This window comes from Hemibagrus wyckioides, linkage group LG19, assembly GCF_019097595.1.
Source record: "Hemibagrus wyckioides isolate EC202008001 linkage group LG19, SWU_Hwy_1.0, whole genome shotgun sequence".
NCBI classification, from domain to species: domain Eukaryota; kingdom Metazoa; phylum Chordata; class Actinopteri; order Siluriformes; family Bagridae; genus Hemibagrus; species Hemibagrus wyckioides.
In genome coordinates, this window is record NC_080728.1 from 8,642,345 (window position 1) to 8,670,301 (window position 27,957).

Consider the following 27,957-nt stretch of genomic DNA (forward strand, 5'->3'; position numbering starts at 1 on the left):
TGGGAGGTAATTGCTGTTATCGCAATATCCTTTTGTAACAGCAGATATGATATAGCCAGTTCAAAGTTCTAGTTATATAGGACCCTCTGCCAATCCCTACCTGTGAATCTCCCTATGTTTGAGTGTTTCATGCATATAACAATAAAAAAGATAAATACATATTAGACACAACATTGCATATCTTTATTTACTGATTACATATGCATCCATCATTGAAAGGCATTACATGATCTTTTTCAATCATTCTTTTAAAGTGCTTTAAAAACAGCAAACATTAAAAACAGCAACGTCAAATTTAGCTGTATTGGATTATCATTTAAACCTGAGTTTGTACGTTTTAGTATTTAATCACCTGACCTGGAAAATGTAAAGAAAACAAATGGCAGAAAATTCACAGAAAATATATTTTGGCACTGACAGCAGAAAACACTAGACATTACAAAACATGTATAAAATATAAAACATAATCAAAACTTCCAGCACAATCAGTAATCATCTATAAAGATAACAAATCATGTAAAAAAAAAAAAAAATTAAGACATGTATGAAGTGTAGATATTAAACCTCAGACCTGGTTCTCTGAGCATTACATTGCAGATCTTTTGAGGTTTCAGACTTCACGCTGACACTCACAGCTGGTTATGTGTTTGTAGGTATATTGCGTAGCTGTAGTTCCACTGCACAACAGAGAAATTGGTCTTATCTCGTAGTCTTTCTCTCGGCAGCAGAACTGTTTATGCTCCAACTGTAGATCTTTTCCAGACCTCACCCACCTACAAACAACAGTACATGCAAACATTACACAACTATAAACAATCAACTATCTGTCAAGTGAGACTATGTACATGGATATCTCTGTGGCAACCGAGGAAAACCCATTAGATATCGCTGTGTGGAATTCTGGCTAACAAAGGTAAACAACTACTTTTCGGCAACTACTTTCTGTCTATAAATCTTTAAAGCATAAATACTGTATATTGCAAAATAATCTGAAAATGTTTGATGTACTTTAGAACTAAGGACAGTTTAGAAATGCAAAAAACAGCCAATCTAAAATCCTGCTGGCTAAATGTCATGCTTTGATAAAGTTCTTGACTATCTGATGCCATAGCAGAATGGATATAAGCCTAATCAATTCAGTTTGTAGTCAGATAGCAGCTGTCAAAAGGTCCATGATGATATCAGAATGTATTCTTTTCATGTTTTTACCTTTTTTGACTTTAATATGCTATTCATATTATTCATATTCATTATTCATAGTTTTATATTTCAATATGCAATGTACTATAATTAAATGTAAGGTTCTTCTACTATTATTAAGTGTGTAGACATTTTTTATTCATATCAACAAATGCATTAATTATTTTTGTATCTTTTTAAATACTATAAAGCTTTAAAGTAGTAAAGCCCTCTTTTTGAATGTACTTTTGATAAGAGGTTTAATTGATTAATGAACCAAAGGACATGTGCATTTAAAAAAAGAAAAGAAAATGTTTTTAGATTGTTTGTAATCTCATATTTGCTTGCTTTCAATCAGGACAAAGGTATATTCTTATCAAACCATCCACCCATCCATTTTACCTTTACCTTTCACAGGGTCACAGTCTGTCTCAGACTGCTGAGGGACACCCTGAACGGGTACCATTGTACACACTCACACAGACAATTTAGAAATGCCAATCAGCCTACCACACATGTTTTTCGACTGTGAGAGGAAACTGGAGTAGAAGAAACTCCCAAATGCCCCTTTGCATAAAATCCATACAGGGAATTAATAATTTATTTCAGCAAATGTATCATGGATTTTAACAAAAACAATATGGCTGGCTCATAGAGGTATACCAAATTGAAATACCAAATATTTCATATATATTATAAATTACAATTATATTACATATTACAAATGCACTTCTAAAGTCTTATTGTTTAGGAATAAGCTCTCTTTGCTCTTTAGGTTAATCATGGCCAAAAAAAGTTAAATAGAGAGTCTTACAGGGAGTCTGATGCACAGTTGCCTTCACAGGTGGGCAGCATCACCTCCTGTGTGCAGTTCTCAAAAGTCATTCTGGACAAGCTGACTCCACATGTTGTGTTGCCTAGAAGGTTTATACAAGTAGCATGACAATAACAAAATGAAACAGTGAATGTGTATGCATTTGTCAGCAAATAATAAGAATCATTATGATTTTGGTCATAAAAGAGATAACTGAATGAAAGTAATGGTTAAATGTCCATCTATATGTTGCTCCCACATGCCATATCTATTAACACCCACAAATCTTAAACCAAAACATTTTTTGCAAGCACTTTTTTATAAAATTAATTATTAATACTAAATAATTTAATAATAATACTTAATAAGTATTAATTAAACAAAATAATTAAATAAAATTAATAATACAGTAACCCCTCCACCCTTTGTAATTCTTTAGAATCCTCTCAATATATTGCACAGTGTTTGTTCAAAAGTGAAAAAAATAAGATGAAGAAATTTCACATACATGAATAGCAGCAATGATGTTCATCCCAAACACGAAGTTCCTAGATATAGGCAAGTCAGATGAAGTCAGACAGAATTTAAAATCCATATCACTGATGCAGCATGTTAAGATAAAAATGTGTTATAGTTGGGCAGGCTCACCTCAGGACAAATCTGTTGTGGACACACAGTCCGCTCTATTTCAGTGCCTTCACTTGTACAGTGATATGTTAGACAGGGGCTCTTGGGGTCCCTCCACATTTCACCCACCTGAAGTGTCCATGGGAAAGACATCAGGATGGTACACTCTAGTTCACCATTTGTTTAGCGTTATACAGAATGCCTCTCTAGTCTGATTCACAATTGCAACTATTAGGTGTATTTTAATACTGCCTTGAATAATAAGTAGAATAAGTAGTAGTATTAGAGTTACTTTCTGGTGCATTTTAACTGGTACGTCCCCCCACTTTCTTTCATACATGCACAATAATATAAAGAGCTCTGTTTACTCCTATTTTCTTTATAAAGACAAGCCCCCTACCCTCACCCCCCTAGATATTTCATATTATTTATTTATTATATTTTGCACTGTACTTATGGTTGTCACTGCAACTTTCTGTTTTTACCACTAGTGTGGCAATCTATCTATCTATCTATCTATCTATCTATCTATCTATCTATCTATCTATCTATCTATCTATCTATCTATCTATCTATCTATCTATCTATCTATCTATCTATCTATCTATCAGAAAAGTTTAAAGCTCTGCTATATGAACCTAACCTAAACCTAACGAGGATAACGTTCCAAATGTGATCATTACTAGAAAATATTGAGCACTTCTACAGTTGAAGGTTATTATACTACAGTTGTTATTAAAGAAAATACTGACGATCCTTCTGCATTACATAAATACAGGTGTTGAAGTGAGATTTAGAAGTTAAGGGAGCACTACTTCTTTCTTGTGTGTCAACACCATGGGAAAAAAATAACTAATTCATCGACTTTCAGTAAACACTTAGTTCTAGTAGGTAAAAATATTCCCAATGGGATAATACTTTCTCCACTTTCTATACACACATAGACCAAAAAGGCTGAACTTACCTTATATATTGTTCCACTGTATTTGCAGGTCTTCTCAACTGTGAAAGAAACGGATCTTAATCTTAATCTTAATCACAATCTGCCATTGCTTTATGAGCGACAAATAAAGGTTTAATAAGTGACTAATGAGTTCCATCAACTAGTCAATAGCATTGTCGAGTATTTTAAAGTTTGCAGTAGTGTTTTACCCATTATGGTGCATAATGTACACTGGAATCAGTTACAATAGAACGCATTGCTTTAGCTAGTATGTTTTGTCCACTTGATTAACAGATCCTCTATTTAAATAGTTACAATATTAAGTATTATCTTAAAATACCTAAACTATACATCTTACTCATCCTAGGAATTTGATATATAATCAATGTTTATAGATGTAGAGCTCCAAAATAATCCTTCTAGCACAGGTAGGTGATCATACTATTAGTTTCATTCGTTAATATGTAAAATAACTTGTTTTGAAATTAACTGAACTTAAGGCTTTTCAGTAGTTAAAGCACATGTACTGAAAGGCTGAAGTGCAGTTGATAAAGTGTTAAATTACCGCATATCTGGTTGTTGCAGCAGTCAGAGGTGAGAGCAAAGCCAGGACTGCATATGGGAGTTGGAAGTGGAGGTTTTGGCCAGCATTCTTCTGTCCGAGTCTGATTATCACATGTACACATGTGGCAATTTGATTCCCATATTGCCCCAACCTTAGACAGAGATTTGGAGTGTAATTAGAGACTTGGTGGGAAATAAACTTATTTTTCCTGACAATCTGATCAGTTTGCATTTAATGGAAAGGCTCCACTATAATCTTTCTATATCTGTTTTGAGACATTTTTGCATTTGCTGCTTTCATTAAGAAGGTGTGTGAAAAAGGTCAAGATTTTATTTGTGGTTTGGGTTAATAAGTACATTCTAATAATGCTTCTGGAATTTTCTCATGCTCACTCACTGATTTGTGAGTTAGGGTTAGGGTGAGAGTTAGTAGTAAACCTTTGTTAACATTGCATCATAAGTAATAGGTAATATCTCACCGGCATGGGTTCTCCCAGTGGGCCTTTACAATCTAATAAAAAAAGCAAACCAAGCATTTACACACATTTATTTCACACAGAAAATGCCAGTTTGAGAACAATTACTCAGAGATGACAACCGATATGAGCTAGGTAAGCACAAACAACATTTTGTTACTACAAAAGCCTTTCAGTGACAAAGAAAAATGGCCATTTTAACTCAAGGGTATTTATAGTTACATAGAAATTGATAGTTCACCTCATGTGGCTGAATTGTAAAGATTGAAGCTTCAATTATGAAATATGAAATATGCTGACAGACAAGAAATAGCAACCACTCACTGGTGCATTCAGATACACAGATCTTCTTGTGTGTCTCAGCAAGTAGCTGGTTTTCAGGGCAAAAACAACCAGATATCACTGCATCCAAAACTCTTCCCGGAACACGCTCACTACGTGAAAAACATATAACACAAACTCAAAACAAACTATCTACAGCACATTTAAGCATCGTTAAACAAATTAGATCAGCAGTTTGTAAAAAAAAAAAAAAAACTGCCCTCACCTGCCATGGCAGAAATCATTTGGGGTGCTCCGGCACTCATCTAAAATCATTCCTTCAGGGCAAGCAATGTCTGAGAAAGGAAAAATTCTTTTAAAACATTTAAAACAATAGACAACATGAAGAATTCTGGCATAGCAGACTAAAAGTGATTGTATTTGTTATTAAAGCCTAAAATGCATGCATGTTATTTTATATACACATTTATTTCTGGCACTTATATTCAATACAATTTTAATTATAGTTTTTATCTTTATTAACCTAGATCATGCAATAAAATGCATTGGCACTTAGAAAAATAGCACGAGGGAGGGAGGGTAAGATCAGAGTTCACTGGACCTAAGGTATGAATTTAATGGTTAAGTGACTATCTATAAAAGACAGACATATTCTGAATCAGCTCTACATCAACCATCCAATATGACATCTGCAACCTTGACATATGTCCTACTCAAGCAAGTAAAACAGCTACTTTACCACAAATTCCACTGGTGAGATTTCTCCAGGCCACACAAATACCCATCTTCTTGCAGTGACCAGCTAGACGCTCTAGTGGGGAGCACACACTGGCGTTGTTTCGGGCCACACAGTAATCAAACTTGCAGTTACTCACTAGCCTCTCCACATCAATGTCCCCAATGCATGCATTGAACACTCTGAGATTCAAACAGCATACTTTATATTAATAAAATGTATCCTATGGGATTTCAATTCAATTCAATTCAGTTTATTTTGTATAGCGCCTTTTACAATGAACATTGTCTCAAAGCAGCTTTACAAAAGAAGAAAACAGGGAACACAAAAGAAGAAAACAAATAATAATAAAAAATAAAAAATAACTAATTAACTAGAAATAAGAATAAATTATTAAATTCTATAATTAGACTATTTTATCCCTAATGAGCAAGGATTTAACTGTTATTATCTTAATGTGGTCATTTGACAATTCCCACTCTGTATTAAACAACAGTTTCCAAACAGGGAGGGTGAAATCTAGCTTATTGTTCTTCTGAAATACATGAAGCTAGCTGGACACAGCTGAACACACAGAAGAAAATGCTGGTATGATGTTTTTCATGAAGCTAATTATAAGTGTAATTGCATTCTTAAAAATATATGCTGAGTTCCATATTATATTTAGTGATATTTCAGTGTAGCTAGTAAACCTGCTCTGGGAAATCTGTGATATGGTAAGATCCCAAATAAAGAGCTTAAAAGTTCTTTGCTAGTTTGATAGATCATTTTTAATGTACAATTCTGAAGAATAAGCTGAAGCTTACTGATGCCTGAGGAGGTCACAGAGAGGAGCTGTGCAGAATGGTGTTAATATGCTAGGAGAAATAGTTGTTGTTAGGAGTTTCATAGAGGAACAGGGGACATGCTGGCGGGCTTGTTGACAATATGGTTTCAGTGGATCATTCTCTATCCATTCATATGCAGTCTTATCACAGCAGTTGTTACTCTCTACTGAACCATTCCTGCGTATACATGAGGCCCCTCCACAAACACCTGTAAATGAGAATTAGAGGAACTTTGAATGATACAATATATCTGTCATACATTTAAATCAACATTTCAAATGTAACTGATTGACTTATTAATTATATTTCTTTGAATGCTTACTATGATATATACTATATACAGCTATACAGTACATTAACTCTTTGTTTGCAATAATACAACTATATAATTGGTAATTATTAAAAACAGTTTGGACTGATACAATATGAGGCATTCACTTTTTAACATATTTGGCTATTGCAGCTAATGCTATAGCTTACATTGCTTGAAAAAAAGAAAGGTATTTGACAAATACAGTGCAAGCCAAACTGTTGGTCACTTACCACACTGCCCCTGTGTGTTATTAAAGAAGTACTCCATTGCCAGGTTGATCTGCAGTGTGTTCCATACACTGAGAAAGATATATGAGCGGATGTCTTCAATGTAAATGTAGATTTCTGCATCCGTGCTCTCAAACCTAAATCCATATGCTTGATACGGGGGCTTTATTGTTACTTCATTCAGAGTAGTCTTGAAAATGTAACAGAGAAAATGCAAACTCATGGCACAAATATTGCAGAAACGCAAAGTACTATGTTTTAACATGTATAAACTTTAAACCTGAAAGCACCAAAAGAATAGAGACCAGATCATTACTACCACTACATAAGAGTCACCACAAAACTGAACAGCTTAAGGGCATTTATAGTGACCTACTTGTATTAATGGCATTTCATCAGGAACTTCAAGCACTTGAAGTATGGCTGTGTTGTTTTGGTAATGCACAATGATGCCCTTGGCACAGGAAGCAGAAGTCTCACAGTAATAATTATCAACGCTGATGCTGAGATGGTATTGAGGAGTCCTTTCCTCCACCAGAACATATGTACAGTTTTCCAAGAACACAAAGTCTTGTCCAGCAAAGGTAGTGTAGTGTGGGTCTCCAAATACATCACATTGACCTGAAGAAAATGTTGAAGAAATGTTAGCACATTACCTTATCACAAAAGTGGGATCTCAAGACACAGGTAGCTAGTATATGTGGTGTAAATAAAAAATATAAGGAAATGTACAATGGTTATGAGTATATATTGAGTTGAAGAATTTAAATGTAATTTTTTCCAATTGAAAAGAATCTGGATATAAAACATTTATTTTTAAATCTATTTGAAGAATTTCAGGATGTAATATCAGATAATATCAAAGAGCCATTGCACTCACAGTCACACTGCCAAGTGTCACAACAGCCTTGCTTATCTTTCACCAGCTGTGGTATTCCTCTGGGGCACACAGGTATGACCGGAGTTGGACATGTCAAAGGTCTCAACTCAATAACATTGTTTTTGCAAATTTTAGTGAAGCAGTCCTCCGTCCATTCATAACCCTCTGGCCAGGTTTGGTTTCTAATCAGATCCTTGCAAGCAGTGTTATGTGGAATTGTGTTTTCTGTTGTAAATGCTGTAACTGGGGTTGCAGTTCCTTCAGTTGTGATTTCTGGGGTTGATGTTGTGGTTGTGGTTATGGGTGACTCTGTTGTAGTTGCAGTTATTGGGGTAGTAGGTTCAGATACAGTTGTGATTTTTGATGTTGAAGTGGTTATGGGTGACTCTGTTGTAGTTGCAGTTATTGGGGTAGTAGGTTCAGATACAGTTGTGATTTTTGATGTTGAAGTGGTTATGGGTGACTCTGTTGTAGTTGCAGTTATTGGGGTAGTAGGTTCAGATACAGTTGTGATTTTTGATGTTGAAGTGGTTATGGGTGACTCTGTTGTAGTTGCAGTTATTGGGGTAGTAGGTTCAGATACAGTTGTGATTTTTGATGTTGAAGTGGTTATGGGTGACTCTGTTGTAGTTGCAGTTATTGGGGTAGTAGGTTCAGATACAGTTGTGATTTTTGATGTTGAAGTGGTTATGGGTGACTCTGTTGTAGTTAAAGAAGGTTCTGATGTGGTTACAGATGTCTCTGTTGTAATTAATGATGTAGCAGTTATTACTGTTATTGCTGGGGTTGTTGTAGTTACAGGTGTCTCTGTTGTAATTGTTGTTATTGGGGTTGTAGTGATAGTTTTATGTTCTTCAGTTGTGATTTCTGGGGTTGATGTTATGGTGGTTACTGTTGTCTCTGTTACAGCTGAAGTTGTAGTAAGTGGAGTTCTAAAAGTAGTTATAGTTAATGGAGCTGTTGTTTTAGGTTCGTTAGTTGTGATTTCTGTAGTCGATGTTGTTATTGGTGTCTCTGTTGTAGTTGTAGTAAGCAGAGTTGTAGATGGAGATTCCTCAGATATGATGCTTGTGGTTCTGGTGGTTACAGTTGTCCCTGTCATTGTTGTTATGGGTGTCTCTGTTGTAATTGTTGTTATTGGGGTTGTAGCGGTAGTTTTCTCTTCTTCAGTTGTGATTTCTGGGATTGATGTTGTGGTGGTTACTGTTGTCTCTGTTACAGCTGAAGTTGTAGTAAGTGGAGTTGTAAAAGTAGATTCTTCTGGTGTAATATCAGAACTTGTTGTTTTAGGTTCGTTAGTTGTGATTTCTGTAGTTGATGTTGTTACTGGTGTCTCTGTTGTAGTTGTAGTAAGTAGAGTTGTAGATGGAGATTCCTCAGTTATGATGCTTGTGCTTGTGGTTCTGGTGGTAACAGTTGTCCCTGTCATTGTAGTTATGGGTGTCTCTGTTGTAATTGTTGTTATTGGGGTTGTAGTAGTAGTTTTATGTTCTTCAGTTGTGATTTCTGGGGATGATGTTGTGGTGGTTACTGTTGTCTCTGTTACAGCTGAAGTTGTAGTAAGTGGAGTTCTAAAAGTAGTTATAGTTAATGGAGCTGTTGTTTTAGGTTCGTTAGTTGTGATTTCTGTAGTTGATGTTGTTATTGGTGTCTCTGTTGTAGTTGTAGTAAGTAAAGTTGTAGATGGAGATTCCTCAGATATGATGCTTGTGGTTCTGGTGGGAACAGTTGTCCCTGTCATTGTAGTTACAGGTGTCTCTGTTGTAATTGTTGTTATTGGGGTTGTAGTGGTAGTTTTATGTTCTTCAGTTGTGATTTCTGGGGTTGATGTTGTGGTGGTTACTGTTGTCTCTGTTACAGCTGAAGTTGTAGTAACTGGAGTTGTAAAAGTAGATTCTTCTGGTGTAATATCAGAACTTGTCGTTTTAAGTTCGTTAGTTGTGATTTCTGTAGTTGATGTTATTGGTGTCTCTGTTGTAGTTGTAGTAAGCAGAGTTGTAGATGGAGATTCCTCAGATATGATGCTTGTGGTTCTGGTGGGAATAGTTGTCCCTGTCGTTGTAGTTATGGGTGTCTCTGTTGTAATTGTTGTTATTGGGGTTGTAGTGGTAGTTTTATGTTCTTCAGTTGTGATTTCTGGGGTTGATGTTGTAGTGGTTACTGTTGTCTCTGTTACAGCTGAAGTTGTAGTAAGTGGAGTTCTAAAAGTAGTTATAGTTAATGGAGCTGTTGTTTTAGGTTCGTTAGTTGTGATTTCTGTAGTCGATGTTGTTATTGGTGTCTCTGTTGTAGTTGTAGTAAGTAAAGTTGTAGATGGAGATTCCTCAGATATGATGCTTGTGGTTCTGGTGGTTACAGTTGTCCCTGTCGTTGTAGTTATGGGTGTCTCTGTTGTAATTGTTGTTATTGGGGTTGTAGTGGTAGTTTTCTCTTCTTCAGTTGTTATTTCTGGGGTTGATGTTGTGGTGGTTACTGTTGTCTCTGTTACAGTTGAAGTTGTAGTAAGTGGAGTAGATTCTTCTGGTGTGGTATCAGAAGTTGTTTCAGGTGCCACTGTTGTGGTTACAGGTATTTCTGTTGGTGTAGTTTTATGCTCTTCAGTTGTGATTTCTGTAGTTGATGTGGTTGATGGTGCTTCTGTTGTAGCTGAAGTTCTAATAAGTGAAGTTGTAGATACAGATTCTTCAGGTGTAACTTCTGGGGTTGTTGTTGTGGTCATTACACGTGTCTTTGTTGACATTGGAGTTGATGGAGTTGTAGTTTCAGATACAGATGTGATTTTTTGTGTTGATGTGGTTATAGGTCTCTCTGTTGTTATAGTTGTTGTTATATCATTTTCAGTTGTGATTTCTGGGGTTGATGTTGTTGTGATTATAGTTGTCTCTGTTGTAATTGTTGTTATTGGGGTTGTAGTTGTAGATTCTTTGGTTGTTTTAGTAATGGTGATTTCTGGTATAATAGTGTAGTTAGACTCTTGACCTTTAGTGATGGAGGTGGATGTTGTCCCAGTTATTATTTTGAAAGTTATAATAGGTGTGTTTGTTGTAGTAGTAGTTTTAGGTACAGTTGTATTTGGTACTGATGTGGCTTTTGATGTCACTGTTGTTGTAGGTGATGTTATACACAGTTCTGTGGGCATTAAAACATCATTACATAGATTTTTTAATGGGTACACTAGAAACAACACTGACATCTTGTAAATATATCCAAGGTGGCAAAAAACTTACGGCAAATCAGTTGTCCCCCAATGCACTCACTATGGCAAAAGAACACAAATCATAAGGTATTAGGGTCTGCAGGACAAAAAAATATCATAATGCATATATGATCGAAACTAACCAGCATTCAGTGGGTGTAGTCACTTTAGCACCAGGTTCTACCACAGTGTTGTTGAAGTAACAAGTGCACTTGTCCAAACTGGTACAGATTCTTCTGTTCTCATCATAATATGGCATGTCAGTGGGGCACTGTGGGTAACAACCTTAGCAACACATAAACAAATCTTAATTTATAAATTTTTATCACCATAAAAAATCTATTGTAAATGTCTTTTAAACCTACCAACAAAAAAAAGAAATCCAGTTAATAAAGATATCCATTACTGTCCACAAAGCACAACTAGGGCATGAATTTACAACAAATTGAAAAGATACAAAACGAAAAATTAAAACCTTCAAGCTTTCCAGAAAATTTGTTGTTTTTCCCACAAGTCTTGATCTGTTGAGGACATGCTTCATAATGCCAGCTGTACTGACCCTCTTCATTGTAATAGTCACAATAGATGGCTGTGGAAGAAAAAGCACACACAATGGATTTTGATCTCATCAGTAAGCAAACACTGAAGGAGTACATTTCCACCCACCAGGAAGTAATTTTGTGATTAGTTTCTGGGACTTTTGGGAACATAGATTGACAAAGTATCCTGTTTCACAATGAAAAATGCCATTTTAACAACTCAGGATATTTGTTTTCTGTCTAAGCAAATCCTATTTTTACACAATTTATTAAAAAAAAACAACATTTAGAGCTTAGATGGTTAAATATTAAATACATCTGAGACATGTATCATGAATTTACATTTAATAATTATGTTCTTCTCCTAAATAACTGTTCAGAGACATTTCTTTTTGATCTTTATTATTTATATTGAATGCTGTTAATGTTGCAAGACACGTACGGCACAGGTCAGGAGTCCTCCATTTGATACAAACATTTTGGTTTGTACAGGCATCAGCATATGCTGCCACAGCTGTGCAGAATCCCAGGAACTTGCCCTCAAAATCACAAGAGCATGACTCCAGAACACAGGCCTGATAATAAGGTGCTGGATCAACCTGCAAGTTATTGAAAAGAAAGACACAATGTCATGAGAAACTATTGTTTCCTTCTCATAATTAAGCTATATCCTTAAGAGTATAGAAACTTACTTTTCATCGAAATGTGATCATATAACAGAAGTATTCATGTTTGTATTCAAGTATGTATAATAAAATAGTGGTAAAAAACCTTTAGATGGCAGGCTTTAAATGTGTCACTGCGTAGAATCATGCATCGTCTCTCTGCCCAAGCTGCACAGTATGAGTGACGTTCACAGGGAAACAGTTCCTGGGTCACATCCGAACAGGGAGGCACAGCTGTCTTCCAGCTGTTCCCAAACTCCAGTGTGCTGAACACTACAGTGGAGCTGCTCGTCATCAGGTCATTTATTAACTTCCCATCAAAATCACCACACAGTCCACGCACTTTACCCTGCCAGTCCAGACACAAAGGAAGCATGAGCATGAAACTGAGAAATCTGGACACAAGGAATTTGGATTCAAAACTATGAGACAAACATCAACAGAGACACCTATACAAGCAGGATCATACTCCAAACAATACCAAGTACTGAGTACATCAAACCATTTGTAGCAATTTAGGTTTGTTTGTTTGCTAGTTCAAAAAAAGTTATATCTTAGATCGAAAAAAACATTATTAGTATATTAGTATGATACAAAGACAGAGCTTCTTACACTCCAAGAGGCCTGAAGCTCAATTTTGACTTTAGTTTGCTTGTCCCAAATCACACTGAGGCCCAGTTCAGGTACAGAGATGATGATGTACAAGCCTACAGTGTGGACAGAGTACAGTGACTGAGCTCTGAAGCGCCACCCATTCAGGAGCTTCTGAGTTACATTCATATCACTCAGGATCAGAGTCACTTCATCCTGTTTGAGGAACAAACAACAATTTTTATTGAGTTACATCAAATTTAAGAAATATATAACAGATATATAATTGGGTAGAAAAAAAATTACTAGTAAACAATGTATAATTTTTAAAGGTCACAATTTCTCTTCCCAAACAGCTCACTAGCTGTATTTTATTTTTAAAATTTCATTATCTGAATTTACTTACATATTTCCCCTATATACTAAGCATTTGGTTGACAAATTATAAGAAGTCTTGCAGTCTTTTCATGGTCTACTGTGTTCCCAATTTTTAAAATGTTCAATCTAGGGCATAGTATATGTACACTATATTGTGAAAAGCATGTAGACACCTGACCAATCAAACCCATATGTGCTTGTTGTACATCCAATTACACATCCCATTTTGCTGTTATAATAAATCCACTCCTCTCAGAAGGCTTTCCATTATATTCTAGCGTGAGGCTGTGGGGATTTTTGCTAATGGTGGTCATTTTATGAACAAGACCCACGTCATGACATATTAAAACAATAAACAATTATCATATTTAAACAATAACACAGATTTCAGCACTTTAGCTTGTAAATAATCATAAACCATTTCAAATATCTAGAGACTGAAAGAAATTCAGATACCTTGAGTTTCACAGAGATGGAGCGAGAGCAGGTCAGAGCTTCATCGCAACATGGCACACTTTCCGCATTGATGGAAAAGAGCCCATAGATGTCCTGACACACAAATATGTTAACTATGTTACTACTTATCAGGTAACCAATAATATTTCATAAAATTTTCATTGGCCATTTCACTTATATAAATATATATGAATATATAGTATACACAACTCACCTCAACCAGAGTGTACTGACAGTGACCATCAAATCGATACCATTTGGAATCAAAGGTCTTATATTGTCCATTGCCAAACACTTCACACACTCCAGGGCATGGGTCTCCTTTACAGTCCCAATGGCCTCCTCTGCAAGTGCTGAGAGAAGAATCACAGACACTGTAAATTCCTGAGCAGAAAGAATGAATTTAATGAAGTATGTTCAAGTTATAGGACATATTCACCATGTTTTACAGTTCGACTCAACGGTCTGCATAGTTGCATAAACCATCCCACTAAATTCACATGTACAATTCTCCTGAGTCACACAGTTGCCTCTATGGTCTGCATACTGGCCTGGTGGACAGTAACAGCCACTGATACAGCTCTCATCAGAACTCTGTAAAGACAAATCAGTTCCGTAAGGAATAGTTTTAATCAGAATATTAATTTATAGAACATTAACCTTTGTAATTCTCTTTGTTAAGGCACATATCAATATGTACCTTGTAAGTAAAAAATAAATCAAATAAAAATGTGTAAATAATCAATTCACACTGTTTAAGTAATTATTTTTAATTAAATAAATGATAAAAAATTAATATTCATATTTACATAGTATATATAGCTAATGGAAAATTTGTATATATTAAGATTTTATTTAAATAGGCCTCCTAACTAGAGCCTTTTACAGCAGAAATGTGTGCAATTAATTATATCTCATCATAATTAATGCTTACTGCTATAGAAATACTCACAGATGGCTTGCTCAGACTTTCACATGTCCTTTGCACAGTGTTTACTGGTGCTTGTGCACAATGGACACATATCTGTCCATGTGGGCAGTCTAAAGGACAAAGTAAGACCAATATTAAAAACTTTGAATTTATATGACACATTGGGAACAAGGAAAAATACTATAATTATAACATACCTTATGTTATGTTATGTTTTTATCTTATGTTATATATATATATATATATATATATATATATATATATATATATGCAATATATATTAAATATGTTAAAAAAGAAAGAATATATATCTTGAAAAAATTGTTACATAATACAATTCCAAAGCTTCAATTTGTTAAATGAAGAAGCTTCAAATGCAGAAAAAAATATTTAAACAAAAATATTGTCCATGAATAAATAAATATTTATCAGTATTGCATTATAAACAGACTTTGATTAATTAAAAAAATGAAAAACTTTACCACAAAAGTCTGAACAATGGAGATTTCCATTTTCACACATGCTGCAAGACAAATTTCAGGCATCATTTAAACTCATCATATTTATATCTATAGCATTATAAATTACATTTTCTGGTTATACTTGGTTTTGTGTATACTGTATGTTATTACTGTATAGTGCACAAATATTTTTAAATGAGGCTTTGAGAAAGTGTATTTGACTGCACTGGGATTTTTATTGTTGGAATAATAACTAACTACAGTTAAGCTTCCTGTTGGAAAAATGCTCTATTTCCTTGAGAGCTCCTTTACAGGCACCAGCAGTGTTTGAACAGCAGGGAATAACCACAGCATACCATTGGTGTCCATCAATAACCACAGGCCCTGGATGCGTTGTTCCACCTGGGTAGTTGCAGTGGCAGAGGGCACGAGGGCTGCACCGGAGTGGTGTGTTGAGGTGGGTGCCATGTAGGCATCCGCAGCCCTCAACTGGGTCATCTGACATGTTACAGGTCGGGTCAGGAGCAGACAATGAGCGGCATGTATGATTACAAGCCTGCATGGTGTAATCAAACCTCAGATTGCTTTCACATGAAGGAGCTGGAACACAGAGAAAAGGCAACATACACCTCACCAATGGGTTCCACATTATTGCGCTTGTTCTCCTATCTTTGAGTCAAAAAGATCCTCTAAGATTATATAATGACCATGAAGCTCATTTTAAATCCTAATACAGGCACTATCCTCAGGTAACTTTGATGCTGCAAAGTGAAGGAAGTGTAATAGATTACGTTACTTTGCAAATCTTAAAAAATGTTTAAAAAAAACATTTGTGAAACAGTGTCTTTATTAGAGTGCTGGCCAACAACAGCAGGCAGAGCAGTAGCAGCCCTGAATCAGGTGCACGAAAAGTCAATTGCATATGTGGAGCAGTGAAGCATGCATGCAGAAAGGCTTCCTCATGGGAGTACAATTTGGCAAACAGTTTGGCAAGCATTTCCCCTCACTTACCAGAGTTTACATGTTGTGCACGAGCAAAGTTGATTTCAATCTCTGGAGCAGGGAGAAGATAGGTGTCTCCACCACTATTACAGGTCACTCGCAACAAACTCAATCTCTTCTGGCAATACAGGTCCTCTTTAACTTGGTATTAACAACTGTTTTAGGAGATTTGGTTACTGGAATTTCTTAGTTCATGATATTTTCTCTAGTGATTCTTATTCTTAATCTTTTTCAACTTTAGGATTGAATGCAGAACACTAGCTAAGGTGGAAAAACACTTAGCATAAATCCATTATTTAATTTTCTTTATTTAAAAAAAGTCTTGGCTTGCCATCTGCTATTTGTCACTTTACATCATGTGACCTGACCCTAAATATGTGCTCCAAATAACAACATGGAGTTTGTGAATTTTGCTGTTCCCAATATGTGATAATTATGTGTGAATTCAGGGTAAGAGCTGGATAAACAGATCCATGCTGTATATTATCTGCTAGAATTTTGCATGAATTCTAGGTAGATTGTGTTTAGTTTCATTCTTAATTATGTATTTAAACTTATTTTTTAATTTAAACTCTAGTTTATTATATGTAAAATCTTCCATTATTCTTTCATTATTTTAGACATTAAATGCAATCTATGACTTGATAAATGGCAAAACGGCAATGGTTTATGTTCTGTTTGTATCAGTTGCTTTAATTCAGCAGGTTGTCTTGTAGTTTGTGTTTTAAAATGTTGATCTGTGTGCCGCTTCAATTCGGACTCACTGCAGCCTGTTTCTGCTCTCCAGTCACCAATGATGATGCCCTGACTGGCGCAGGCTTTAGCGTAGTTTCCCAGGCCAACACACACACGCTCCTGTAAGCCAGAGGTAGCTTGGCAGGTTCTCCGAACGCAGGCCTGGAGATTTAAATGATATGTTTAGAATTGCTACAATTGTTTCATTAAAGCATCAAGTTAACTATGAATAATATCTTACATCAAAATAAGAGTTAACGGGCACGTATTCATGGCACTGGGCAAACACACCACTTGTGTTTGTCAGCTGGCTGCACTTATCTTCAGCAAATATCTCTACAGAGAAATAAGATGTCAAAACACAATGCTATCAGTGGAAAAAAAATGATAGGTAATGCAAACACAAAGAAAATCAATAATATTAAAACATACATGGTTTATTCTTAACATATTGTATATGGTAAAATAGCAGCTGTACCATTGTCAGTGTTGACGCATACATAGGGGTGATTTGCCGTGCAGTCCCCAAGTGTCCATGATAGAGCAAACGGCTGAGCTGAGTTTTCCACAATACCACTGCTCGTAGTGAAGTCATCTTCTGTGTTGTTGTTGTTTGATCCACAAAGACCTGTAATTATGAAATGTGCATATAACCACACATAAATTCCACAATGGCTGTGATTGATATGTTTAGGCTGCGCAGTAAACAGAGAATGTATTTGCTATGGATACCTGTGGCTGTTACATTTTTTGGCAAATACAAGTACATTTGAACTTCTGGAGAAACCTGGACTTGCATCTTCATTCCAAAAGATGTCTTGACCATAACAAACATGGAAGACTGCCAGTAGACTGTGACATATTCTGAAATTGAATATAGTACATTGAATAGTATGTTAGACTTCATATAGCTTTTTGCAGCCTCTATAATAAATAATATGGATTCAAAAGAAAATTAGATTAGTCTCAGCCTATTTGTGTCACAGGGTTCAGACTTTATTAACTTCATCATGATGGCTTGGTTTGAATTGAACTACATCAACTACATACTTTTTTACTTTTTTAAAGTCATTTGCATTAAAGATTAACTGCTACTGGTTATTTATTTATTTTCCCTTATTAAAGATTTCTTTTTCTTAAGATCCACTACACTAAAGCTGATCTAAATCAAAATTCTTTTGATTCTTATTGCCCTGTAAAGAACCTACCAGTTTGTGACAGGTCTGTGGCTATGATTTGATTTTCCCTTAGTTTCACACTCTTTAAGGAGAAGATGTATCGTTCCTAAATATAGAGAAAACCATAGTCAGCACTATATGAATTTACTATTTTTTACTGCCATGTTTATATAGTGGATAAATCACCTGATACACATCAAGGTATATTTCTTCTATAGTCATAGCAGAAAACCTGATGGTGATAGTCCAGTTCAGTCCCTGTGGAATGACACGATAAATTAATAACTTGCATGACAAAACAACAGAAAAAGAAAGTATTATTTTGATATCTTATATTTACTAACCCTTGCAGCCACATAGGTACATGTCCCAGGCAGAGAATATTGTTTGCCATCAAAGGTAGTGACAAACCATCCTTCAATGATGCATGGAGTTAAACAGGTATTAGCTGAACAGATCCATTTTCCTTTGATGCATTCACTAAGACAAAAACAGAGGTAAATGTGTATTAATACAGGATAATGCACTATAAGCACTACATACTACAGCAGACTCATCTCACCAAGTTTGGCACTTTGTGCTGCGCTGCTCTCCTGGGGCATAGATTCTCCCTCTGTGCACACAAGGACAGTCCTCCACCTTAACACAGTGGTAGCCTTCAACTCGATCGTTCAGGACCAACCCTGAGAGAGAGAAAGTGGAAAGTGGAGATTAAGTGAAAGAGAAAAATAAATGGCAAGGTTGGCCATCACTTAATGATAGGCTATGTACATATAATAAGAATACACTTGGAACAAGGCTAGGCTTGTGCCATATGATGATATAATCATCTCTACATAATCTTACACTACCCTACTGTTCAGTGACATTTACTCCCATTATATTCTATTACCAGACCTGCCAATCTTTTTGACATTATTCAGCATCTGCCAGCATTTTGACATTAGATTAGGTCGCTACTAGTAGTATGCTGCTCCTCAAATGCAGTCTTTACCCAAGAGAAGAGTCAAAAGACATATTAATTCTGAAATGACTGTTGCATGCTGTTCTGAGCAGCCACAAAACAAAACAAAATAATTAAATAATAATATTAAATATAATTATTGAAATACTTCATCTTAATTGGTCCTGATTATATCATCGTTTACATTTTTTGTGCGAAAGGCCTAAACAAAATATTAAGTATGAATCTGCAAGCAAGGTTCATATTGCAAAACCTGCCACCTCACATAATGACCTTATAATAGAAATATGACAATATGGCAAATTTTGTTGGTTTGTGCTATCATAAGAGCGCAGGTAGAAATACCTACCATTTGGAGGAAGACAAGTGGCAGTACGAAATTCTGTCTGAAGCTGGGGGTTGGAGCAGGTGGGAGGAAAGGCAGCACCTTGATCCTTATACTGCAGATCTCCAGGACAGTGATGTTCCTCTGCAGAGAATTTCCCATTTATTATTTGTTCTACACTTAAAGTGAGAATAAAGTATTTCTCTAAATGATGTGTCATATGTAAAGTTTCTGCACTTACTACAGGAAATGATGCTTCGCAAGTTTGATAGCTGGGCGTATGAATAATTACATGAATGCAGGAATTCTTCACAGAAAGAACACTTTGCAGATTCATTTACATTAATATACATGTTTTGCCTGCAGAGGTGGTCAAAGGTAGAAAGCCTCTTGCCCAGGCACTCTCTGGCATTGGATTTAAAGTCACTACAAATCTGGAAAACAAAACATGTTTCAGTCATTCATGCATGCAATTGATTTTGTGGATTCTGACTTGCAAAGATTTGGTGCCACTTGGTTTACATTTCCCTGGAAGAAAAGGAACAAATCTGGGATTGCCTGTATGTGATAGGAGATAACAATTTAGTTAAAGATAATAAAACAATTTAGTAAAATTATTCTCTGCTTAACTGTGGCAACACTATCAGCGTATCAGATCCTACAGTACAGCATAAGAAACAGGGAAAGGCACATTTTGAAGTTCATATTTGAAGTTCTATTGGTGTAATATTTTGTTTCTTATTCCAGTTTCTTTTCTCCTTTTTGGAAAGACACAAAAACATTCCATTTATTTATGTCAAATTTTATTTTATTTATTTATTAAACATCTTCCCCAGTTTTTAAGACATCACCTAGTTTCTGATATGCGAAATTTAAGGATTTTTTTTCGAGAATTGGTTGGCTTCCTGAAAGCAGGTGTTTTTAAAACCTTTACCTTATCCTCTACTGGTTGGGAATCGCCAGTCACACATATCCCATTGCGAATGACGTTCCTATCAAGAAGCTCCGCTTGAGTTTCTGTGGGAGAAAAAAAAATAAAAGCAGTATAACTTAACCACATTTCTACAAAAATATATTTTTATACAAATCTTATAAAATATTGACTCATGATATTAACCTGAAATATTTCTTCCCCCACAAATCCCAGTCATCCCTTCCACTAAAGGCCGGTCCAGTTGCACCTATATCAAGAGAATAAGGTATGAAAAACTTCATTTTATATATTGTAATATTTATGATTCAATTGTAATGTTTTCTTGAAAAAAATCCCTTTGTCATGTCAGTATGTATTACAAATTAGTAATAATTGTACAGTAAAATAGAAAACTATTTAAACTATTATTTGAAATCTCCGGTGAAGACGCTAATTTAATTTAAGGCACTTTTAAAGTTTCTTATTTTTATATCTTATCTTATTTTCAAAAATCAAATGTCATTGAGGTTGTATAGAGACACCAAACAAGAATAAGGAGCTGTACTAACCCAGAGTAAAGTGACACTCTCTGGTAAACTGTACCATGTAACAGAAAGTGGCAGAACTTTGCTTGTAAGCCTGGTATAAATGCCAAACGCATACACCTTCTGATAGGTGTGATCATAGGGCAGAGAGATGCTGCAAAGAAAAATCATAAAGAAAATCATAATGTTTGTAAGAATCGCTTGGTAATATTCACACAATGCATTGGCAAATGCTTTACTAAAGCACTGGAACCAGAAAGTGTGGGCTGATCTGAAAATGGAAGGTGATAAGAGTAAGATCGAACATATAAATGAATCATTTCACACAAACTAGTAGAAATATTAATTTCAGTATCCCCAGTAAGTGATTTTAATCATTTAGCATTGTACAATGGTAACTCAAAGCAGCTAAAATAAGATCATAAATTCAGTTAGGATATAAACTTTATTAACTGTAAGTTAAGCAAGTGAAGAAGAATTAATATCACATTCTTGAGCTACCTGTTTCCTTCCACAGTGAGAATGCCATTCTGAACGATGGTAGCAACTTTATTCACCAAAATCTCAACTCTCTTCATCAAGCCATTTGGATCACGCTGCACGGAGATAAAACAGTCGACTCCCGCATGAGAGAAGTGTGTCATTATTACAGGACATGTGGTTTTCACATGGAACATGGTCGTATTGAAAGTCTGCATGACCCCACTGCCAAAGGTCTTGCACACATCTGAAAAAAATGAGTCAAAGTGAGTCAAAAGAGTCAAAAGTCAGGGAATTGACTATAATATAAAACATTTTTATGGGGACTGACAAAATATGGTGTTATAATTCATTAATCAGCTCCATTTTTAATAACAATAAGAATTAAAATAGAATCAAGATTTAATGGAAAAATAAGTATTATAATAATAATGTGCTAAATAAGCTTTTTAAGATTTTAAATCATAGAATAATTGATGTTTGCTGGAAATTAGGTCCAGCTGAGGACAGCACAGTAGCTGAAAGGTGCCTAAGCTAACCAGACCCTGCTTATCTGAGAAGCCAAGTAATGGAGTACTTTTACAACATACAGTATGTAGTAAAGTAAAGTTCAAGGATAACTACTTACTTGTGCTTTGGGTTGAGACAAAACCAAATGGACCTGGGAAAAAATGATTTACACATTTAAAGTGTTATATTAAATATTGTGCATTAGTTTAGAAATAAAATGTTAAATAAAGTTTTGAAAGAAAATGTGCCCACAATTCTAAAGTTACAAAATCAAAGTTTTAAAATCAATCCACACAAAAATCACTTACCTGAAAAAAACACTAAAATCCCCAAAATGATCCAATGCTGAGCCATGTTCTAAACATGTAACTCAAACACGGATAGAGATTGTAAATAACTCTGTCCTGCCATGGTTTTTATACCCAGACCCAGTCCCCTACTTTGAATAGCATGAGGAAATGAACTTAGGATTAAGCATTCAACTGCCTCTCCTTGTAATTAAACAAACCTCCCAGATGGAGTCCAATAACTTTTTTTTGACCATTTATCAGAAACCCCCTTGAAGCTGCACTGTAATTTTACTACTTTGTGATGGGTCAATGAGCAGCAAGGCTCCATCCCTCTTGCTTTGTTCCTCCATTTTTCCGGGAGGCAACATTTCAAAGCAAAGTCTATAAAAACAGAGTTAGGTTTCCTTCAGGAACAGAGATGCAAGGTAACAGACTATACTTTTGGTGGGAAAACTATTAATAGAAACAACTTTAGAAGTAGTTATGCCTCAGTGGTTTTGAATAATTTTAAGTAGCTAAAGCAGGTTCATTTTTCTTAACAATCAGGAACCAGGAACTAGTAGTGTGTTAATGGTTTGAAGTGATTTTTGTGGAATATCAGACTTTTCAGTCTATAGCAGAATATCAGATTTACAGGATTTGACTTGTATTTGAAACAAACCAAACCTATGATTCCTTAATTATCTGTTTAAGTAGATATTTGAAATTTATTGAATTACAGAAATGCCACCATTTTTTTAGGATGATTATATAGTCAAATATATTCCATACAGGGAGTACACAATTTTTGTTACAAGACTACTGCAAATGGATCTTTCCTCCAAGACTGTTCACAGGGCAAAAACGTTCAAACTGGCAGCTAATAACAATGGAGTTGTCTCCAAGGATGATTGAGGAAATACCACAATCTTAACATTGAAAAAAAAAGAAAAAAAAGTGTTTTCCTTGATTCCTCTCTGAATATTTCTAGTGTTCTAGTGAGTAGAGATTCTTTGTAAAAGTCTCTGCTGTCAGAAAATAAATTGAAACAGAAGAGCTCCAAAAGTAGAGACATAAGAAGAAAAATCACTGAAATAGACCCAAAGGCACATTTCGCCTTGTTCTATTGACTTTTTTTCCTCAACATGCTGTCACGCCAGCCCCAGAATCCAGACACTCCACTTTCCAGAGCACACCATGGTGTACCGCCAAGGCCACCACGGACTACAATCTCCAGCACAACACTCCACCAGCATGATCACACACACATTTGAGTTCTAATCATGTACACTTGTTCCCAATCACACTCACTCCACATATACTGTATACGGACTCTCACCATGGACTCTTTGCAAAGTGTACCCTGACCTGACTTACCAAGCCTTATGTTTTTGTCAGTGTTTTTGGGTTTTGTTATGTTTTTGTTTTTTTGAATTGTTTGACTATTTCAGAATTATTCATTTCCTTCAGGATGTATTATGTAAAATACTGCATGTAACTAATAATATTGAATGCTATTCACAATTAATTATACATAAGGATATGTGAACAATGAGGAAGGGCTGACTTCAGTGTTTACTACGAAGACCACCAGATGGTGACATACCCTGTCTTATGATTTTGTCCTGCTCTACTTTTTTTTTCTTTTTTTTCTTTTTTTTTTTTTTACATATTCAATTACTGGTTAAAATAACCCAATGGAAAAATAAAAAAAGGTGTGGTCTCCAGTCTCCAGTTGTAATCCAGTCCAAGCCTGTTTGAGTCCACTAATCATTAAGTATAATCAACATAGGGTTTGTGCAGTATTAAAAATAATACTACCAAACGTGAAGAGCCATTCTTTCCATTCCTTTGAATAACTATTCTTTAATAATAGGTAATGAGTTGTTGGTACCATGAGTAGAATAATTATTCTTCATTAAATGAATATTTATTGTGAGGAATGATTCTTTGCAAAGGAAAAAAAACGTCTTTGGATTGTTTCTTTGCCCATATTAACAAAATACCAGAATGTTTAGTGACTGGCAGACCATTTAGTGATTAGTTTTCAATTATGAAGTATGTGTGTATGTTCTCTAGACTGACAATACATACAAATTACATAATAGATTTTTTTTTAAAATCCATTTTAACTAAATAGATAACTATCAATTTATTTACAATTTTTCCAAACACACACACACACAATTATATAATGCAATTTTCCTTCACAAATTAGTGTCACACTTCCAAATAATATTTTGTGATGCCTGTAACAGCAGGGTATAACAGCAAATTAATCTCTTCCTGGAAAGCTGTAGACAATTGTATAGGGATTATAGTGCAACTCATCCATGCAGAACTTCTAAAGTTATTTTGTATTCATTATTATCATTATTATTCACAGTGCTATTAAAGCTAGTACTTAGGAGACACATCCCCTGAATATAAAAAATGTAAAAGAAAAACAAAAATAGTTAAAATGAAATTGAATGATTTGGAATCTTGTATATGGCTTTGATTCTTATTTCATAAATCAGAATCAGCTTTAATGGCCAAGTAAGCCTGAGCTTACATGACATTTTTGCTGTTTTTTAGTGAGCCTACAGTTCATGCTTTATACACTTATACAAACACTGCACTACAGTGCTGGGCATAGAGTAATACAAAAACCTAATGACAGCTACCACATGACAGTTTACAGTGCAAATCTTAGTTCTGTGTTCTAACACAGTGCAAATAGTGCAAACACTGTATAAAAAGTTCAGCTATCTTTTTGTTTATGTAAATAGACAGATGAACCTTGTCTAAATCATGCTGAAATACCACTGGGATTTAATGATCATAATATTATAACTATCCAAGCGTCTACTAAAATACTTAGTAAGCTTGCTGGTTAAAAGCATTAGCATCATGCTTCACAAACTAAAGTGGGAGATGGAGGAAATTACAGGCAGATAAAATGATAGATTGTGTTACATGGCACATTTTCATATGCCACAGTAAATAAGCAGAAGCTCATAGCATTTGTGATAATTACACACACACACACACACACACACACAACTAACCTGTACCATTCCTTATTACGACATGTCCTGTACCATTATTATGGACAATATATGGCCAAAAGTATGCGGACACCTAACCATTGAACATCCTATTGCTAAACCATGAGCACTGATATTCACTTGTTCCACCTTTGCTGCTTTAACAGCTTCCACTCTTCTGGGAATGCTTTTCACTGGATTTTTTTTTTTACTGTGAGCACAAGAGGTCAGGCTAAGTTGGTCTTCAGTGGGGTTGAGGTCAGTGGATCTGTGCAGAACACTTGAGATCTTATGCACCACCCTTAGCAAACCATGTCTTCATGAAGCTCACTTTTGTGCACAGGGGCATTGTCATGCTGGTATAGATTTGAGCCAGTGAAGGGTTATTTAAAAGCTGCAGCATACACAGACATCCTACTGTATATGATTATGTGCTTCCGTCATTGTGACAACATCTTGGGGAAGAACCATATGAGTGCTCTAGTCAGGTGACCACATAATCTTGACCATATAGTGTATTGTTTACCTAGAGGTGTAAATAGTTTTCTTTTTCAAGCTTTATTCCAAGTTAATTAAGCTCAAATGTATGTACATAAAACATTTCCAGGTGAAATATACATATTAAAGGTATGAAGCATACATTTTAAAGGTGCCTCCTCCCAACAGAGTTTTAGATGATGGTATTCTTAGTCCATAATCCAGTCACCAGTACCGATGCTTTTTATTGATAGAGAATACAAAAGCACCTCTGTGGCTAAGGTAAGGATCAGACACTAAACAACTTTTTTCAAAAGCTATCAATAAAAAAACAATCAAACAATTAACAATGAACATACTGAAATATATCACACATCTTAAACATGTGGCTTTAGCAATACGTAGCAATAATGTAGCAAATCAAAAGAGAAACTTCGGACATTTACGTTGTGTAGACTATCCATGAGTGTGTGCGTGCGCTCGTGACAGTTACCGCTTCACGTCACGAAAAAAACGAAATGTGATGACGAAAGCAGTCGACGCCTCACTTTGCGAGAACACCCCCCAACCTGCCCTTCTCCACCCCCAGCCCCGCGTCTCTTATCCGTCCGCACGCGCGACTTTGGATCACCAGGATGTTTGCGATGATAATGATGCTGATGCTGAGGCTGTTTCTGCTTGATGCAAAGATCTGAGCTTCAAAAGAGAAGACAAACGTGTCGAAAAACAGCCAGTTCTTTAAAAAAAAAATACTTTTGCAAATATTAAAATAGACCCAACAGATTCGGGATATACACTTTTTTTTCACAACTAAACGACCGTTAATCCGATTTGTAACTATTTTAAACATTTGCTTCCCCACTTATGTCCCGCAAATCCTCCGTGCATGACTACACCCTCCGCAGCATGACCAACCTGATGGGCGAGAGGAGGAAGAAAGCGGGAGGAGGCGGCGATGACAGCGGAGAACGGACTCTCATCACCGCTCCGTCCAACACGAGCCTCACGAGCCTGACCGCCTCCGCCTCCTCGCGCGCCTCCTCCGACGCCGCGTGCGCTACCTCCACCGGAGACTTAGAGCGCGCTGCCCGGAAGAACTTCCAGCGCGATGGCGCGCCGGCCTTCGTGCGCGTATTGGCAGTACTCTCTGCGCTCGGCGGCTTCCTGTCCGGATACGACGCCGGTGTGGTGTCCGGGGCCATGCTGCTCCTCAAGCGGGAGCAAAACATCACGCTGCCCTGGCACGAGCTACTCGTCTCAGGCACCGTGGCCGCCGCGGCTCTCTCCGCTCTCGCGGGCGCTTTCCTGAACGACGTGTTCGGCAGGAGAACGTGTGTACTGCTCGCCAGCTTCGCCTTCTTTATCGGCGGCATCGTCATGGGCTCTGCGCCGAATAAGGAGGCTATTTTGATCGGCCGGCTTATTGTCGGAATCGGGATCGGTAAGAAGTGCTGTGTGTTTGTTTACAAGTCTGTGAGGTGAAAACAAGTGGCAGTTTATGGATAAAGCCGAAACACAGTGCACAACACCGCAGGTTAATATGTACCATAGCCTCGAAAACACGGTAGATACTTCAATTTCATTTACACCAAAAACGCATGAAAGTACACACTCCAAACTTCACTCCAAAACGCCGCAGCTCGGTCTCTTTACCCGTTCTCATGCTGAAGATGCCAGAAATTCTCAGTCTTGTATTTTTCATAGGATGCAGGAGATTCGGAATAACAGTTTACATGAGTAGTGTCAAGTATTAGATTTTTGTAGAAACCCAAACACACGTTTTATACACAATAACAAAACCCTTCCAACTGAAGAAACCAGTCACACGAACTAATAACCATCAGACCTCAATAGTGAATATAATAATTTTGATAATGGTGGGTTGTGACTTCACACTCCTATAAAAAAAAATTGCATGGGCTCCTGAGAGTTCCTGGACGCCAGTTTATTTTAAACACCCATCACAGGGGTTTTTCAGTCCATTGGTAATTTTGGATTTTTCTAATTTGCTTTAAAGAGCTTTAAACGTCACCTAGAGCTACTATACTGTGGATAAACAAGAAGTAGTGTCTCTTCTTCCCTTTTTATGGAGGACAGTGAGCATAAAAAGCATTTGTTTCCTTTTCTGAAAGTGAATTCTCTTGATTTTAAAGAAGCATCTCATCCTTGTAAACTATAGACTGAACAGAAAGCATTATTGAAGACCTGCAGTGGCCAAGTGAAATCATTAAACGCAGCAATATTCTGCTGTGTTGCCTTAATGATATGAATGCATTTCCATCTGTATTGACTCCATAGCATCAAAACAACATTCACCATAATATTACCTAGATTTAGAAAAAATAGGCTTTATATTTTTTATAACATGCACAGTGTTACAATCAACTTTTACATTAAACACTGCACTGAAAGTCTCAAGTGCACATTTTGTTTTCTTTTGCTGGT

General features: G+C 36.0%; 2 protein-coding genes and 1 long non-coding RNA gene across 3 annotated transcripts in view; 2 read left to right on the forward strand and 1 right to left on the reverse strand.

Moving 5' to 3' along the window:
* Positions 1 to 161: 161 nt before the first annotated feature.
* Positions 162 to 22,139, reverse strand: LOC131370118 (mucin-2-like). Its single transcript, XM_058417217.1, has 42 exons — positions 22,046 to 22,139; positions 21,856 to 21,888; positions 21,249 to 21,474; positions 20,772 to 20,901; positions 20,407 to 20,470; positions 20,224 to 20,306; positions 19,531 to 19,723; positions 19,314 to 19,433; positions 18,563 to 18,683; positions 18,345 to 18,480; positions 18,187 to 18,258; positions 18,031 to 18,106; positions 17,555 to 17,686; positions 17,301 to 17,450; positions 17,064 to 17,158; positions 16,852 to 16,984; positions 15,442 to 15,685; positions 15,107 to 15,147; positions 14,646 to 14,734; positions 14,133 to 14,287; positions 13,908 to 14,046; positions 13,694 to 13,786; positions 12,881 to 13,075; positions 12,375 to 12,617; positions 12,046 to 12,202; positions 11,540 to 11,653; positions 11,208 to 11,349; positions 11,096 to 11,124; positions 7,869 to 10,997; positions 7,365 to 7,609; positions 6,992 to 7,178; positions 6,428 to 6,656; positions 5,625 to 5,803; positions 5,151 to 5,220; positions 4,928 to 5,037; positions 4,607 to 4,638; positions 4,129 to 4,279; positions 3,585 to 3,622; positions 2,642 to 2,749; positions 2,502 to 2,541; positions 1,994 to 2,096; positions 162 to 773 (listed from the first exon to the last, which is right to left on the reverse strand). The coding sequence occupies exons 1-42, from the start codon at positions 22,089 to 22,091 to the stop codon at positions 611 to 613; spliced, it is 8,235 nt and encodes a 2,744-aa protein (XP_058273200.1). The 5' UTR covers positions 22,092 to 22,139; the 3' UTR covers positions 162 to 610.
* Positions 767 to 21,400, forward strand: LOC131370121 (uncharacterized). The gene is made up of 3 exons (XR_009207384.1): positions 767 to 913; positions 20,437 to 20,488; positions 21,265 to 21,400. It is a non-coding gene; the product is annotated as an uncharacterized LOC131370121 (long non-coding RNA).
* A 3,955-nt stretch (positions 22,140 to 26,094) lies between the features above and the next one.
* The window catches only part of LOC131370204 (proton myo-inositol cotransporter-like), a 49,025-nt gene continuing 47,162 nt past the window's right edge, over positions 26,095 to 27,957 (forward strand). Inside the window, exon 1 of the mRNA XM_058417397.1 lies at positions 26,095 to 26,953. Coding sequence (XP_058273380.1) covers positions 26,377 to 26,953 — 577 coding nt within the window. The 5' untranslated portion in view covers positions 26,095 to 26,376. The remainder of the gene's footprint in view (positions 26,954 to 27,957) is intronic.